Source organism: Haliotis rufescens, unplaced genomic scaffold (genome assembly GCF_023055435.1).
Source record: "Haliotis rufescens isolate VD_foot unplaced genomic scaffold, xgHalRufe1.0.p SCAF_50, whole genome shotgun sequence".
In the NCBI taxonomy this organism is placed as follows: domain Eukaryota; kingdom Metazoa; phylum Mollusca; class Gastropoda; order Lepetellida; family Haliotidae; genus Haliotis; species Haliotis rufescens.
The window spans coordinates 2106575-2125050 of record NW_025964224.1 but is presented as its reverse complement, the minus strand read 5'-3'; the positions used below and the strand labels follow the sequence as shown (position 1 = coordinate 2125050).

Genomic DNA, 18476 nt, shown 5'->3' with positions numbered 1-18476 from the left:
AAAGACTCTGATGGCAGCTTCACACAATTTGTTTTTTGCCATAAGGCAAGCCAGATTGGACAGGTTCCCGCCAGGTATTTTATGGAGGTAGACTCCGGCGGTTGTACGCAACCCTGTTTTACTCCAATACTCCACAGGACTGGTGCCTTTCATGTCAATGTGGAATGACTGGTCGACTGCTTTTGTGAGGCAAAAGAGCGAAGAGCTGTCCGACGATGTTCATGGCAGTTGTTACAATAGCTTTTTCATCTTTGTCCTTGTACAAGGTGACGATTGTGCAGGCAGCTCTCTCTCGTCCAGGCACTGACACAGTGTTTTTGCAGTTGGCTTTGAAGAAAGCCCCTGCCCTTTATGGTCTTCATTTACGGCAAGGCAAGTCTCTTGATAGCCTTGCTCATCTCATTCACAAAACGTTTTCTCGTTCAACTCTTCCATCAGTCAATGGCTTTCAGGACAGAGTCAGATATAATGTTTTCTTGGATGCTCCCAGCATCAGTCAACATCCCACTCTCAGATCTGCCACAAGTCTTTGTTCGCTCATCTTATTGATGTTTTCTGTACTTTGCTTCTGGCTGTTGCAGAGTATTTTGGTTGGAGCAGCGTTTTTATTCTGTTAGCACTGCGCGCATTTCTCAAGTTCCAGTGAGTCGCAGGAGTGGGCTTCATGCCAGTTTTGAGTTTTCCGCTGACTTTGACGCTAAGGGTGTAGTGGCGTGGATGGTGTCTCTCAGATGGTCCCATGTTTGCTTGGCTGATTCCTGTGGAGGTTTTGTAACCAGATGCATCGTCAAGGGCACCAGCAAACGAGTAAACTCCCTGCAGGTGTGATGTCTTGTTGACATCGATATAATTCTTTCCCTCTGGCGTAGTGTGGTGCATCTGTGTCTCGAGTCCGATCCTGCAGCAGCCCAAGGAATGCGTCACGCAGGCGACACTGTGTTAAGAACGTGTGATAAACACGTTCCTGAGGTGGCACCGCCTTGTGATGATCACGTCCAGCTGCTTTCTCCTTATGCCGAGGCTCGGACAGGAAGAGGGACTAGTGATGCACAGGTCATGGTGTATGCACAACTGGAGACGCCTTTGTCCAATTTCCAATTTTGCAAATTTCGTATTGTCCCAGACAGAAGGGCTACTCTTGCAATGAAGTTGCATTGCATCCGTTCTTGAAAGGGGTTTGGAATGAGAGTTTTCCTGCTCCTAAGGAGCAGCCAGACAAGCGGACGAGCCTCCTCTGCAGGAAGCGTCTTGTTTGAGCCGCCAGAAGTCAGTCAGTGAGAACAATTTCACCATGTAAAGGCCAGAACCTCGACTGGAATGTCAGAGGCTATTGAAGGCGTGCGCCTTTGGGTCATTTTACAAACATTGGGACACACACTGGCTTCAGCAGTCTTGGACAAGTCACAGTTAAAAAATGAGACTTCCCGATATTTCAATACACATCTTCTGTGTTCCTACACTGCAAGGCATATGTTTTGTATAGGACTTGAGTGGACATGCATTTTGGGTGAGATCATTCATGTAATATTTTATTACAGGTTTATAATCACTGTATGGGACCAGAAGTGGTGTCACAGATTTTACGAGAGCTGCTTTTGCAGCAGCATCGGCCATTATGTTACCAATAATTCCAAAATGGCTTGGTAACCAAAAATAGACGATACCATATTGGCCAGTATCATTGAATATTTCAACAATTTCAAGTAAAAGAGGATGCTTACATGACATATTTTAATACCCTGAAGACACGAAAGAGAATCTGAAAATATTATGAGTTGTTTATGTTTAGATTTATTATTGATAAAGTTTAGAGCTGTTAAAATGGCATCTGCTTCTGCTGTGAAAATGGAGCTGTGATCTGGTAATCTTGAAGATATTGTTCTGGATCCAATGACAGTTGCAAAAGCAATTGTGCCACCATCCTTGGATCCATCTGTAAATATAGATTTGCCATATGTGTTTCTTAAATGATTGTATTCATGTAAAATAGTTGGTTTGTTACTGATTTCTTAAGTTTAGTTAATGTCAGGTCTACCTCTGGCTATACAATTTGCCAAGGAGGCGATGACTGAAGTTGGGTGGGAGCTTTATCTAGAAATTTAATATTAGCAGCAGAAATGGCAGATGCTTCCTCAAGATAAAAGAAATTGACATATGATGTTTATTTACTACAGCATTTTTAGCAAAGGATTCTAACTGTACTAAATGATTAATAGTACTTCTATTTTTCCGGAAACCACATTGCATGTTGGTAATAACAGTATTGGTTTCGAATAACCAAACTAATCTATATTCAGCATTCGTTCCATGGTTTTACAAATGCTACTGATTAAAGATTTGAGAGATCTACCACTATATATGCGCTGGAATGCGAATCAAGGGCAGGTAAGTATGTTTCTTATCGACCCTATTGTGTTTTATGTGCCAGCTGCTATTTGGTAGGAATCCTCTAACGACATGGGCACCGAGTGTTCTTCGTCTTACCTCCATTAGCTGCGTCAGGATCTGCTGGTCGGACTTCAAATCCCAATTCTAAGAAGTTGACGAATGACAAATTGTGTTTATGAATAACATCTTTATTATACTGCAAAAGTTTTACTAATCATACCACCTAGTATCCGGCTTAACTGACTTCCTCACCGTGTGTTCTCTTTTCATCACGTTGTTACATCATCCTTCTGTTATAAGTGAACCTATTCACGTTGTAACATGATCCTTCTGTTATAAGTGAACCTATTCACGTTGTTACATCATCCTTCTGTTATAAGTGAACCTATTCACGTTGTTACATCATCCTTCTGTTATAAGTGAACCTATTCACGTTGTAACATGATCCTTCTGTTATAAGTGAACCTATTCACGTTGTTACATCATCCTTCTGTTATAAGTGAACCTATTCACGTTGTTACATCATCCTTCTGTTATAAGTGAACCTATTCACGTTGTTACATCATCCTTCTGTTATAAGTGAACCTATTCACGTTGTTACATCATCCTTCTGTTATTAGTGAACCTATTCACGTTGTTACATCATCCTTCTGTTATTAGTGAACCTATTCACGTTGTAACATCATCCTTCTGTTATTAGTGAACCTATTCACGTTGGTACATCATCCTTCTGTTATTAGTAAACCTATTCACGTTGTAACATCATCTTTCTGTTATAAGTGAACCTATTCACGTTGGTACATCATCCTTCTGTTATTAGTGAACCTATTCACGTTGGTACATCATCCTTCTGTTATTAGTGAACCTATTCACGTTGTAACATCATCTTTCTGTTATTAGTGAACCTATTCACGTTGGAACATCATCTTTCTGTTATTAGTGAACCTATTCACGTTGTTACATCATCCTTCTGTTATTAGTGAACCTATTCATGTTGTAACATCATCCTTCTGTTATAAGTGAACCTATTCACGTTGGTACATCATCCTTGTTATTAGTGAACCTATTCACTTTGTTACATCATCCTTCTGTTATTAGTGAACCTATTCACGTTGGTACATCATCCTTCTGTTATTAGGGAACCTTTTCACATTGGTACATCATCCTTCTGTTATTAGTGAACTTATTCACGTTAATCCCTCTCGTGTATGGTAATTGTTATTACTGTTAATCCTTCATCTACCATATATAATTCTGGACCATGTTCATTAGTCAGTCTTGCTTGACAACGGTAGACGATGGTTTGGTTTGTTGTTTAACGCCGCACTCAGCAATATTACAGCTATATGACGGTGGTCTGTAAATAAAAACAAGTCTGGACCAGACAGTCCAGTGATTGACATTATGAGCATGGATCTACTCAATTGGGATACGATGACATGGATCAACCAAGTCAGCGAGCCTGACCACACGATCCCGTTAGTCGCCTCTTACGACAAGCATAGTCGTCTTTTACGGCACGCATTGGTTGCTGAAGACCTATTCTACCCCTGATCTTCACGGGTTAGTATAATAAAGAAGTTGTTATCCATACAACTCTGTCCACTGTCTGAATACGGTCCTTGGTGTGTCAGGACTCTGTATTCGCGGCTTTCACCAAGGTGGTCAGCGTTTACACTCGTCACTTTGGGCTTTCCTCGATGACACGCTCACATACAACTGGTACACTCTTCATAGATCAGTGTTACACCCAAGTCACAAAGACATTTAAACCAACTGCAATTGTACACCAGGGACCACCATTGGTCAAGATGTCTAATGTGCAGCAATTCATGGTGCTCAGTTGTTTTCCGAAGTAAGTTGTTCGCCAATGACACTTTTATCCTCAATTGTTCACAGTGAACTTCTTAGATACACGGATTGAAGCATATCAAGACAAATCCTTATTGCTTAGAAAAAACAATTTATTAACAGATTGCAAGGATATAGCATTCAATATACAAGTTTAAAGTATCGTACACAGGAAGGTCTGAGTTCAACTGTACAAAATACCGGCTTCATATCAAACCAGCAGTATGAGAAAGAATACAAAAATATGGACAAAACTTTGATACTTTGACTCTTTACATTGCAGCAATAGATCTACTTATATACCCATTAGATAAAACACGATTCTCACAACAATCATGATCTGAAAATGATAGTCATGATTGAAAAGTATTTCACGAGTCACGAAAGTTTTATTATCCAATGTCATCATGGGTTTGAAGGTACAAGAATGTTGCTTTCTCAAGAGACCTTGCAAAGAGTCAAAAGAATGATCATTTGATGAAAACATGCTGAAGATAGAGTGTAGGAGTAATGGAAAGGCAAGCGATAGATGTATGTATATCAATACATATCATTTCATATCACCATTAATGAATCACATTTGCATAAAGTAACCATTGCAGTGTGACAGGAAAGTTGTATCACGTGATTTATATAAATCCAGTCAGTAATATATATCAAGCAGTAATCTTGCCTACATTATTTATATACATAAAAACAATAATACATCTCTTGGGTATCACTAATTAGGGTAATGATATGCAAATCACATGCATGAATCACAGGTCAGCAAGACCACAGTGAGGTCGAGGTGAGACTGCCAGTAATAATGATGAACTTCCATAAAATCATTGAAATTTAAAAACAACACAGTATCTGTGTGAAGAAACCTTTGAAATAGATGGATTACATCATCTGGACCATCTACTCCTGTCGTTACTGATGTCAACGTTAACAAAGAGGGAATTTGTACTGGTGTGGGCGAGAAACAGATTCCCACTGAAACATTAAAGCATTCTTCAGATATTATATCTATCGAATAAGAACTTGGCACAATTCTACATCGTTTTTCAAATAATATATGTGGGAATGTTTACAACAGTACGCAAGAAGAAAAACAAAACAAAACAATGAGGGATCAGATCGTGCACATCTCAAGGAATTCCAACAGCACAGGATAGGGAGATGGAAGTGATATTATCTATCATCATGAGACGTGGTTCCATTAAGTAGAGAATAGTTTCTAGGTTAAGTCATTTCCATCATTCAACATTTACAACAGTCCTATTAGGAACTCCCGTTGTGTGAATCCTGTGTGAAGCTTCCGTTCAATGGATACTTCATGTCACAAGAATGAGTATGCTATTTAATGACATGCCTGAATATTTTCTCATTCTTTCATTTGTTCCAAACAAAAATTTCAAAGAACAACTGTTCCATCTTATGAGACATTTCTGTGGATTGTGACATAAAATAATGTCGTTTTATTAAATCCCTAAGTTGAAAATACACTTGGAGAGGTGGTTGAATATTGAAATGCACTGCCACGATATACTCGGTGAAGATCCGGGGTAGAATTGAAATTTTGAAACTGAAAATTCTATGCCATTAGCTGTCTTAATAACAAAACTATGATAATTTTCTGTGTCACTTCTGGTCTTAGTTAACACATGCCCAATAAAGTGGAACCTTGTCACCCAAATTCCTATGCCTCTATCTTGTAAGCAAGAATATGTCTTCAGCCACCAATGCTTGCCGTAAGAGACGACTATGCTTGTCATAAGCGGAGACTAAGGGGATCGGGCGGTCAGGTTCGCTGACTTGGTTGATGCATGTCATCCTATCCCTTTTGCGTGGATCAATGCTCATGATGTGAATTACTGGACTGTCTGGTCCAGACTCGATTATTTACAGACTGCCGTCATATAGCTGGAATATTGCTGAGTGCGGCGTTAAACAACAAACAAACAAACAAACAAACTAAAATCGAACACATCTTACAAAGTTCCAATAATGGTGGAATGCAGATTTTGACAGAACATATTCATATAGTTCTACTGGAAGCCTACAACATAGAGTTGCTGTCTACTGAAAAAAGAAAATACAGAATGTATTTCTCAAGTGACACTGAAATGTAACTAAGATGTGTAATGGCATTAATTTCTTTGGAATGGCCATTAATTGAATCGAAACAGGATGCTTCAAGGTTCCATTTGTTGAGAGAAGGCAAATGAATATTGCCTTTAACATGTGAATTTAGTCAAAACCAAAAATATTCGGATCTTCATGATTCCGGAATGTGTCTGAAGGAATGAGGGTTCGGCTGACAATTAACAGAAAGAACCAGAACTGGATTCTCATAAAACTTTGGAAAATGAAGAACAATCTCATATCCAAAACTCTATTGCACAGACAAGATCAATACATAATTAAAAGCAAACAGACAGAAAGCAGTAATGGTATATCTTACACAAACAGACGACACTAGAATCCAGACAGGACAAATCTGTATGGCTGTGATCCCACTTTGACACAAAGATATTGTTTTTGAAAACTGACATTCATTAGAAATAGGTCATCACCTTGTTCCATGGATGCACAGCGGTGCAATATCTGGACTTTGATCTTAACTAACCTTGGTCTGTATTGACTCTGACGAGGGAACATGGAAGATCACCCTTACAGTTTCTTCCAAAAGCAACCACAAACGGCAACACTGCAAGTGGCAGGGCTAAACGCCCCATTGGTCTCATGTCCTTGAAAACCATCCTCAGAGACAGTGAGGCAGGTAGACATTAACTTTGTGAATTATTCTCAGACACCAGATATGTTCACAACATATTTAACCAACACATATATCTAGCAAACAGCATTACCCATGAGGCTGTCCATATTAAAATGACAAAAAACAACAATTATGTCGATAAATTGATAAAAGGAATGACAAGAACAATCAATAGCATAATTAAGAGGAATCCGTTATGGCCAGAATCAACATACATGGCTGACACTGATGTGGGCCGTTACACAGAGTTGTACTGTTTGATATGGGGCTGTAGACACATTCATGCATACAATATCACCGACTGTGTCCCCAGTCATACAACATATATACACTTACAAAGTACCTTACAAAGAAAGTCATTATATGTAAACCTAGCACATATAAATGCACATTTGACAAAAATAAACATGACAATACACCCACTCTATATTTGCCCTATCACGTTCATATTGAAAGCTGCCAAGATTTCTTGGAAACCTCTCCTGGACGATCTTGGTAACTATTTGCATCCATGTGACACAATTACTGAGGAGGAACCAGACAGTAGTGCCTACTTCGACAAGCACATGACAGACGCCTGACCCCACTCACTGGTAAGTTGTCTGATTGTAGTAAGAGCAATCGTGTTTGAAGCATGGGTATGTACACTGCTGTATGTACAACAGTTGAATACAATGTACACATAACAACAACACTCTGCAAACTAATAGGATACAACCAGGCATGTATAATCAATATAGAATCTCACCCGAGTGTCTTTGGACTATTGATAAATGTGGAAAACTCCTTGGCAATCCTCAAGAGTTTTATCCATTTTTATTTATATATTTGATATCAAAAGACACAAGGGTGAGATTTTATTTATCATCCAACATCATCCTTCAAACTTTTTCAGTTTGTAGACAGTAATAAGCAGTGTAACCAATGATGTCACAATGGTCAGCAAAGCATTGGGATGCAAGTTCATAGCAGCGACATCTATAATGTATCCTGTATCTTGTTCTCACAACAACTGGAGTCCTACATATGTAAATGTCAGTTAAAGACACCACACTTCATCGGAGCCTGTATCTTGTTCTCACAGCAACTGGAGTCCTACATATGTAAATGTCAGTTAAAGACACCACATTTCATCGGAGCCTGTATCTTGTTCTCACAGCAACTGGAGTCCTACATATGTAAATGTCAGTTAAAGACACCACACTTCATCGGAGCCTGTATCTTGTTCTCACAGCAACTGGTGTCTTACATTTGTAAATGTCAGTTAAAGACACCACACTTCATCGGAGCCTGTATCTTGTTGTCACAGCAACTGGTGTCTTACATTTGTAAATGTCAGTTAAAGACACCACACTTCATCGGAGCCTGTATCTTGTTCTCACAGCAACTGGTGTCTTACATTTGTAAACGCCAGTTAAAGACACCACACTTCACCACAACTAGCATTTTATGATGAAGGTTTGGTTCTGAAAGGTTGAAAGCAGTTGCCATGTGAGTCGAGAGGTTGTTGCTATGGGGGGGGGTTTGTTAGAGAGAAGATTGTTGCTATGGGGGAGGTAGTTCCTGGGGAGAAGATTGTTGCTATGGGGGAGGTAGTTCCTGGGGAAATGGTTGTTGCTATGGGGGGGGGGTAGTTCCTGGGGAGATGGTTGTTGCTATGGGGTATAAGAAAATGAATGCCAATCAAGCAGTTAAACAGTTAACTATGGGGAGGTGGAGGTTGTTGGGCAAGTGAAGGTGAAAATGCAGACAAATATTTCTTGAAACATATCATCATAAAGGCAAATTTCAACAGGCATCATTAACTTAATCCATTTCTAGTGTACCAACGTTTGACAACTATCAAGCAGACAAACATTTGGCATCATTCTTCTCAATTATATCAATTCTGACACACATATACACCATCATTAGCACGGTACTCTTCTCGTTGCACCACACCTATCACAAAACTGGAAGCACATACACCCTTGACAGTACTGTGTTTGTGGTCCTCATACCACTGCAAGGTAGCACATGTTTATTGAAGCATCGGATTACTTTGGGGTGTGGACGATGAGCATTTTGCATTTATTTGGTGGCCAGGCAGCATTCCCCATTCATCAGTTGACTCTCATGGTATCATTGCATTGAATGTTTCTCATTATGATACACATACTTTCTCATTATGATACAAATACTAACGTTTACTTCCTTATCTTTCTTGCGCTGTTATCTCTCATTTAAAACAGATATTTTGGCATTACATTATTCATTTAAAATTATGTATAAAAAAAATAGCATTATCCTTACAGTGAACAAATAGCATTGTCCTAACAGTGAACAAATAGCATTATCCCTACAGTGAACAAATAGCATTGTCCTTACAGTGAACAAAAACCATTGTCCTTACAGTGAACAAAAACCATTGTCCTTACAGTGAACAAATGGCAGTCCTTACAGTGACCAAATAGCATTGTCCTTACAGTGAACAAAAACCATTGTCCTTACAGTGAACAAATTGCATTATCCTTACAGTGAACAAATGGCAGTCCTTACAGTGAACAAATAGCATTGTCCTTACAGTGAACAAATAGCATTGTCCTTACAGTGAACAATTAGCATTGTCCTTACAGTGAACAAATAGCATTGTCCTTACAGTGAACAAATAGCATTATCCTTACAGTGAACAAATAGCATTATCCTTACAGTGAACAATTAGCATTGTCCTTACAGTGAACAATTGGCATTGTCCTTACAGTGAACAAATAGCATTGTCCTTACAGTGAACAAATTGCATTATCCTTACAGTGAACAAATAGCATTATCCTTACAGTGAACAAATAGCATTGTCCTTACAGTGATATAACAAAACATCAGCTACCGAGCACCTGATTTTAACTCCCTAAGACCGGTGATAAACACATAGATCGGGTACTTCAGATGTAGGGAGTTGATGCTGAATGAGTTAGTTGTCACACAGCTGTCACGTCATCATCTTCCCAAGGCAAGGGAGTTAACTGACTATAAAAGTCCAGTTTCCACCCTTGCCGAACTAGGCTGGAATTCCTGGGCTCGACTGTAGCGCCACCAGTGGTTATTACGAGTTATGTTCCTTCTAAGCCTCTCCTATGGACCAATCAGATTCCACCTCTCGTATCACTTGCATTTGTCAAAACGATCTGATTGATAATCAAGATCTATATTGTGATAAAACAGGTCTTACATAGCAAAGTGCATCAAATCACGTGAGCACCTTGATTAAAAACATGAAAAGACTTGGAAAATATCTGTAAACAACGAGTTGGCGGTGCACATGCTTTGCAAATCCTGCAATCGACAGAAGTGTGCACGACATATTACAAACCGGATTTCGATTTCGGTGCGCAATTTTGATTGGACTATGCATAGACTCGTTAGCCCAGCCAAAACGTAACTCCATAATACCAGCCTAGTTCGGCAAGGGTGGTAACTGGACTTTTAAAGTCAGTTAACTCACTTGCCTCGGGAAGATGTCACGTCATATTTATCACATTAACTGATGTCCAGGAAACTTTCAGCCATCTCTAGAAACACACTAGAAACACACTGGAAACCTTTTAAACATGAATATACCAGTGGCGACTTCAAATCAAATGTAAACACATTTCAACTATTTTTGGACAAAATTAAATCACACTTTGTGTTTTATTCCATATTAAAGCTACATTACTCTACATTACTCCTCATTCCCCTGCATTACTGTCTTCGTCTGCTGTGTACTAAACAACTACTGTTGACTACTGTTAGTGACATTCATGGATGAAAGACAAGGCAAAGCTGATATCACACAATATGGGACTTTGATCAATAGAATATATCACAAAACACTCAGGCTGAAATAGGTCAGGCAACCTTTCTGATTCCTACTCCCAGTTATTCAACAGCACACATGGAGTTGTAACCAACCAATGCCCTTTATCTTACAACTTGTATGCGCTACATGGAGATGTCCAGTACACTGATTAGAACAAAACTGCAGCAACTGCCGCATGCTTAATTTGCCTCATATATTTCAAATATCTCTTTCAATTCCAAGGATTTATGCTATATCCAAAACATTCCTTAATAAATCTGGGAAGTGAAAATAGCAACATTCAAGTTTTGTAAAAAATGTTTAAAAATTACAAAATATGTTACAAAACTTTCCTATCTTTTTCAAAGCCATTTTTTATTACAGCATTCACAAGAAATTCGAGGAGTCATGATTCCTTGATGGAATGTTTACCTTACATCCAGAGGTCCACAGCTTAAGGTCGTACACCTATAGTTCTGCCAGAATATGTGTGCACATACACTCATAGTCATATTACAATAGCTTCACAAGAATGCACAATACCTCCAAACACTTTCTCATCCGTACCCACTTCCGTGTGCAAAGTGCTCCGTTTCACAAACACCTTGTGTCATTATGTAACTTCTATGTACAAGTCTGGGAGTGTCGGGTCTCGAACTTGTCACTTCTGTCTAAAGTAGACTGTTCCATTGCAGGTAGAGAGCAAAATATCATTCGCCCTATTGACAAATACAATTAAGAATGATCATCAACACATGTGATCGACTGCTGCCGATCAAATCAGTTCAGCAGGAGATACAAGAAATCAAGGTCAAACCAAGATTGTACCATTGGTCCAGCTCAACATAACCAGCCTCCGAGGACACAATCAAGAAACAAGAAATGCATACCACTGAAAATATGGCTCTAAACAAATGCAGTACAGCATGGATTTTGATTTTGCAATACGTTTCATTCAATGTAAGTCATAAGAAACAACATCAAACAAAAGAAATCGGATACATTGAGAATGAAAGTAAGCTAGCCAGGAAGAAAGTACCGAGGACAATAAATAAAGAGAACATCTGCTAAGACGCTTTCGTTTTATTTCCGCCTTTCCGCAACATCTTGAAGAAGGATGTCTTTTTCCTCTTCTTTTTATCACTGTCCGCACTAACAATGTCCTTGTCTTCTGACGACTCGCGGGATGAGTCATCGCCATTCACAGCCATCTTCTTTAATGCAGATGTGGACAAACTCTGAGTCATGCCACTGATGTTGGAGTCCGAGTCGGAGAGAGAATTGTGATACGACTGCGAGTGGGGGATTTTCGATGTGTAGGCCCGGTCTTCAAATGATCGAGTTAGTGAGTTGATTTGCTCCGACACAGATCCCGTGGGAGACTCAGATATGGGGCTATTTGCTAGGAGATGTCCATTCAGGCCTCCGTGATGAAGAAGATGATGGTGAGGATGGTGGTGGTGGTGCTGGGAGCTGGAAAACAAAACAAACTCAAACTTTTACTTTTGGTTTCAATACCAGCCAAAAGATCAAACCTCACGATCAGTCTTTTCAAACTGGTACAGTAAACTACGGTTATAATGAACTCAAGGGAACCACTAATTTTAGTTCGTTATAACCGTAGTTTGTTATGAGCATGTACACAGTAAATGTCCGGGACCAAAAACAGTTCACTATATCCATCAGTTCGTTATAAGCATGTTTGTTTTAAACATAGTTTACTGTACATTGAAATACTTACTCTTCAGGTAACATTTAAGCTGAAATTGTTTTGAAAGTCTGTTAATTGGCATTGACATACTATATTATTTCACATGAGAGACCACAAAAATATGGAGTACATGGTCTGGGTGATGAATAAAGCAAAAATGCACTGCTGCTGTGCTTACAGAGTTGAGTGGTGGTTGTTAGGGTCAGTGCAAGATGTACAATATAGACATGGTCATATTAAACAGTGCCACTGCAATCCATGACAAGAAGGTGACTTTCAACTATGTCAGAACACAAGAGTACCAAACACACACAGTCTAAGGGCAAGCTCTCTCAACGGAAATGTCCTGGTATTTGTGTTTACATTGATGTGCTTGTTTGTTGATTAATGCTGCACTCAGCAATTCTGTAGCTGTATGATGTCTGCCTGTAAATAATCGAGTCTGGACCAGACAAACCAGTGATTGATATTATGAGCAACAATCCACAGGGTTTTAACAAGTAGTGACGACAATATAAAATATATTTCTTAACCCTCATTCTTAATATAAAATTACACAAACATTCAGTGTTCAAAATGTCAAAGACATCAGTGTCACCTAAATGAGAAATGTAGCAGAAATGTTTACAAGTTATACAGTTAGAACATTTCTCCAACTTACAACTGGATGCTACATCAACATGCAACCATGCTGCATCAAATATTCATATTGGTCATTGCAAAATTGAAGATAAACTTAGTAGTGTGTTGATGCATTTCTTCTCATTGCAACACTCAACGCAAACACCTACCATGTCTCGATGTCGCTAAACAGATGACAGCATTAATACCTTCGTCAGACATACTACCATGAGGTGGTGAGATCCTGACAATCACCTGTGATGGTGAGTGGGTGAGTGGGTGAGTGGGTGAGTGGAGGAGTGGGCAGTTGAGGCTGTACATTGCCTGCAGCCCTGCATCAAGCATGCTGGTGGTGATAGTGGCCGGCAGCAAGCGATGCAATGGCACACAATCAAGGGAGGTCACTCTATTGTAATTAGTTATTAACTTCAAGACAATGAGGAAGCTGACAGTCAGGCACTCTGGCCTGTGACTGCCTACATGTCAGACAAGGGATGATGATGAAACTGGCAACTTACATGCGCAGGTCTAAAGTTAGGAATGGCCCCTTGCTTCATGCCCAGCCCCCTACACCATGCAAAGAAGAGACACAAGAATAGAGAAAGAAGGTTATTCACCAAGCAGAGTTCAACCACATTCAACACAATACTTCAGATAGACTACATTGGTTCTCTGGCAAAGACTTTGTAAAAGTGCATAGTAAAAAAGAAACTCTTAGCAAAATAATTTATTTATTATCATCTAACATGGAATGAAATATGAAACTTTTGTTTGTTAAGAGCCTGTGCCTGAGAACCGAGCATGTTATCAATGAAGCTTTTGGTGGGGTGTGACGAAACAAGGGCGTGATGTTGGGGGTAGGTTACAAGTCGTCATTTCAGGAGTAGTGCAAAATCAGGGATTACGAGAGGCCAAGAAGTTTTAACACCCAGTTACTGGGGTAATAAACAACATGTTGACAGTGCTTCTTGCGTTAGTGGTTCGTACAACACGGATCCCTTGTGTCGGCACACCTGCACCTGTCACAGGGAGGGCTGGAAGTCTGAAAGTTGATATTGCCCTGGAGCCCAGTGTGTTCTATATGTCTATTGTTCTATATGTCTATTGTTCTATATGTCTACTGTTCTATATGTCTATTGTTCTATATGTCTATTGTTCTATATGTCTATTGTTCTATATGTCTACTGTTCTATATGTCTACTGTTCTATATGTCTCTATATGTCTACTGTTCTATATGTCTACTGTTCTATATGTCTACTGTTCTATATGTCTACACTGTTCTATATGTCTATTGTTCTATATGTCTACTGTTCTATATGTCTACTGTTCTATATGTCTACTGCTCTATATGTCTATTGTCCTATATGTCTATTGTTCTATGTCTATTGTTCTATATGTCTACTGTTCTATAACGAGGGGTTAGTGCCAGAACCACTTATCTCCATTTTCCCTAGATGTGAGAAATCCCACTTCAAAAGTTTGAAATGGTGCTAAAAAGCACCACTTGAAGTTTTATTAGCAATATTGTTTCCAGCCATTGTCATTAAGTGTGCCAAACAGTATATCTTGTTTTTTCAACATAACATTGATATTAACATGTAATAAAGATAACCTGAAATATATACGATGTTCTGGCATATCTCTTCCCCAAAGAAATTCAGCTAGACTTTCAGCCAAAGCGAAGTAAATAAAGGCAACTCCATCTGGCAGCATAAACATTATACAGGAAAGGGGAAATGTGAGGCCCAGATCCTTGTAAACAGAAGTGATACATTGTGGCCCTGATAAATGATAACATTCCTGCTTGCGTCAAATTACCCCAAACACAGGACATACGTTTATGCTTCAGAAACTTTCTCAATGAGCAAGCCAATTAATAGCAATAACAGCTTATCTCCCGACAGCTGGTAACGGCTCAACCACAGAGTCTGCGTGACACACAGGCTGATACCATTATCCTGGTGTAAGCTGACACTCTAAAGCATCGCTTGCTACAAACACGTGGTTATAATCACTTACCAGCTTTAACGATTATCTGGCATTGCCTAAAAGAACTAAAGTAATGTCAGTGTTGCCTTTACCAAACATTGTTCATTTTATTAAATGCTGTACATTTACATTTATATTGCATTGTTTGTTTCAAAACTAAAAAGCTAATTAGTCTGCAAAATTAAGTTAATGTTAGGCTGTAATGCTAATGAGTGGAAATGTGTCACACAAAGTTAACGGAGAAACGTTATTCTATAAATTATAGATGAATAGAAGATCCTTTTAAAACCTTTGTTTATGTAAATATATATTCTTTTATAAAACAGTGGGTACATATTTAGCTTATTATCTATAAACCAGTATATAATATGTAAAAAGTGATAGATAAATAGATAGACAGATCTGTACCCAACGTTCAATTTTCAAAATGGTGACATAACTCGCAGTATTCACAAAAAATATAATACTTTTTCCAGCTGAGCTTCATTCAAAGTCAATTTATGAACATACAAATACTGCAGTTCTTAAGATCAGTTATCTCAGATTGTATTCGGATATCCAACCTAGCTGTCATAAGACATTTTAATGTGGTTACAATCATTTTACGTTCCTAACAGTAAATGGAATTCTTAGCTTGAACATTCACGCGATTGTTGTGGCTCACTAAAAAGGAAATAAATAAGGAAGTAATGCAGGAACTTGTCAGATATAATATAGCCAGGATCAGCATTTCAGCACTGTCAGACTTCCACAAATCTGAGTCGGGTATTCATGTTTAACTGCGGCATAGTATCTCAGCGGGCTGGCACAATAATATTGGCATTAGTCCGGACTAGTGCAATCACACGCACTTACGCACGCGCGTACGCGCGTACGCACACATAGCTATATTAGTGCGATAATGAACACAGCACCACAGTCACACATCATATTATGCAATGTCTGTGTCATAGTCTTCCTCCATAGCATCTGGTACCGGTAGACAATCAGGTCTGTTACCAGTTGGGAGAGCTTTGTAGTACTCATGATATTCGCTTGGAATAATACCAGATCTACAAAGAGATAACAAGTCTTTCTTCTTCGCATGTGATATTTCTTGCTTCCCAGTGTATCTACAAGTAAGGGAGTTGGTTGTGTTCAGAGGTCTACCTCGTCTACTGCCTGCTGTAACCTTGATTTCTCTGAACTGCTCATCATTGTGTTCAGTTTTGAAGTAAATGCTGTCAGGGCTAGTCTTCATAAACCGCAGCCAGCGAACATTTAGCCAGTTAACTCTACCACCATCCGTGTCCACTTTAGTATTTTTCAGTCTTTGATGTGCCAATTTCTTGAAGTCCATTACATCCGTGTGTTTGATTGGAATAACGAGATAGGGGTCCTTCCTTCTTGCCATTCTGATAACAGTATCCCACTGGCTGGGAACAAAAATACTTGTCTTCTTTTTGGCGAATTCAATACTGGAGTGAATTGCATCGCACTCCATTTGGGTGTGTCCTGGCTCCAAGAATTTATGGTCAATGACATCAATGTGGTCAGTGGTAGTGACAGCATGAAGTAGGGAAGCAGCAACATATTGGTTCCTATTCTGCCCTGTGCATGTATCTGAATACAGGATAACATGGTTGATGTTAGGAGGCATTGCTTTCAACTGTATTTGTAAACATGATGCAATTTCGCATGAACCTCTCTGGGCATCAACCTCTGACCACAGAAAACATGTACCGCTCTTGTGAACAGCATCATGCACTGTGAAATTATAACAATTCAGTTTTCTCATATAGAAAATTTCGCTAACTAGCGAACATGGCGTGTACAATACTGCCTCAAGGTCAAATGTTCCAACAAAGACAGAGGATTCTGTCAAGGCAAGTGCTTTGTCCTTAATCTTTGCCTCTCGAGCTCTGATTTTTCTGGCTTGGTGTTCATTGAAATCCTTTGTTAATTGTTCTGTCAGGCAACCAGTGTCTCTTTCTCTGTAATATTGCTGACAAAGCGAACACTGGTCCTTCTTTGGTACATGGAAAGAAAAATTATATTCTTTATTGAAGACGTTTCTGTAGAGTGATGAGGACACTGGTTCTTTGTTGTCTGCAGCACACCTTTCCTTATAAAGTTCATACATCTTTTTAATATTCAATTCTGGTCCTAAAAATTGCCTGTTTGTATCTTTTCTTGTGTAGTGGGCATCCATCTTAGGAAATGACTCAATGTGTTCCCTTACTTTTGTCAAGCGATCACTGGCAGTTTTATTGTGTGGCTTATGTCTACCGCGACGTTCTGTGCTCCCAAAGGTTCCCTGGCTCTTGTGCTGTAAGGCATGGCTGATGTATGACTCCCCAATGTCAAGAGTCTTCATGAAAAACTTCTTGCAAACAAGATGTCTTGTTCCTTCCCACTGTAGATTAAATGCCCGATAGACTTGGCGTTTCTTTTCCACCTTTCTTTCACTGTCATCCAGGTATGTACGGGTTTTCTTTTCATCAGTGTTGGAACAAACAAAATCCTTTTGCCTTTCATATGATGACAAGCTTCTAAATGCTTTAAATATACTGTGTCGAGCTTCTTCGGGGATCTTCTGGGTGCACTTATATCTACATTTTGAGCAGTCGACTGCTTTAACCGATTTTCCTTTCATGGTCTTCCCTTGCTGGTTCACATATTCCATTCCACCTAATCTCAGGTGTTTCCTTTGATTTTTTAACCATGTCTCGGGCGTCGCACGTCTCTTTCTAAACAGCACCTTTCTAGGAGGTGTATGGAAGGCTGACGACTTTCTTGGAGTTGCAGATCGAGATGGGTTCTGTTTGTTTGGGGTTGATGCTGTATTACCTGATGACACTGTGTCGGCACCATGCTGTGAAGATACTGGAACTGGACTTGAAGTATTTGAACTGATCACAGGGTCTTCTGGCATTACATGGTTGCGTTCATTTACAGCAGTACAAGAAACATCAGAGATGCTGATGGACTGGAGACAACTTGCAGCTGATGTGGACGTTCCAGGACAGGTAGCTCCAGAAGCACATGCTTCTGTTGTTTCATGTTGAGTACTTGAGTACTGAGAAGATTTTGTGATGTTATTTTCTATCATTGTGTTTGACAAATGGTTAGCCAGTGGTGTGCATGCATCATAATGATCTTCAATACCTTTTATGGATGTAAATGCGAGGATTATTCTTCTCTCAGTGCATTGTTGACGAATTGTAGGTTGGACATCAATTACGGGAGTTGATGCCTTGCTGGAGAAAATACGGACACCACGACCTGACCAGTTAGCAAGTGCTAATGGCAGGAAATCAGCAACCTTATTGGTGAAATATCCATTCCTGCGAAGATG

At 39.4% G+C, this 18476-nt stretch overlaps 2 protein-coding genes across 12 annotated transcripts in view; both read right to left on the bottom strand.

The window, feature by feature from the left end:
* Positions 1–10377: 10377 nt before the first annotated feature.
* The window catches only part of LOC124126850 (stromal interaction molecule 1-like), a 107920-nt gene continuing 99821 nt past the window's right edge, over positions 10378–18476 (bottom strand). For 9 of the 11 annotated variants that reach the window (XM_048384779.1, XM_048384780.1, XM_048384783.1 and 6 more), the window contains one exon: positions 10378–12290. In XM_048384779.1, the coding sequence (XP_048240736.1) occupies positions 11885–12290 (406 nt within the window). In that variant the 3' untranslated portion in view covers positions 10378–11884. Of the gene's footprint in view, positions 12291–13667; positions 13717–18476 lie in introns of all 11 variants that reach the window. The other 2 variants (XM_048384788.1, XM_048384789.1) reach the window with 1 other exon arrangement.
* On the bottom strand, positions 14567–18344 carry LOC125374054. Its single transcript, XM_048384790.1, has one exon. It carries the CDS (start codon positions 18228–18230, stop codon positions 16071–16073), a length of 2160 nt encoding a protein of 719 aa, XP_048240747.1. The 5' UTR covers positions 18231–18344; the 3' UTR covers positions 14567–16070.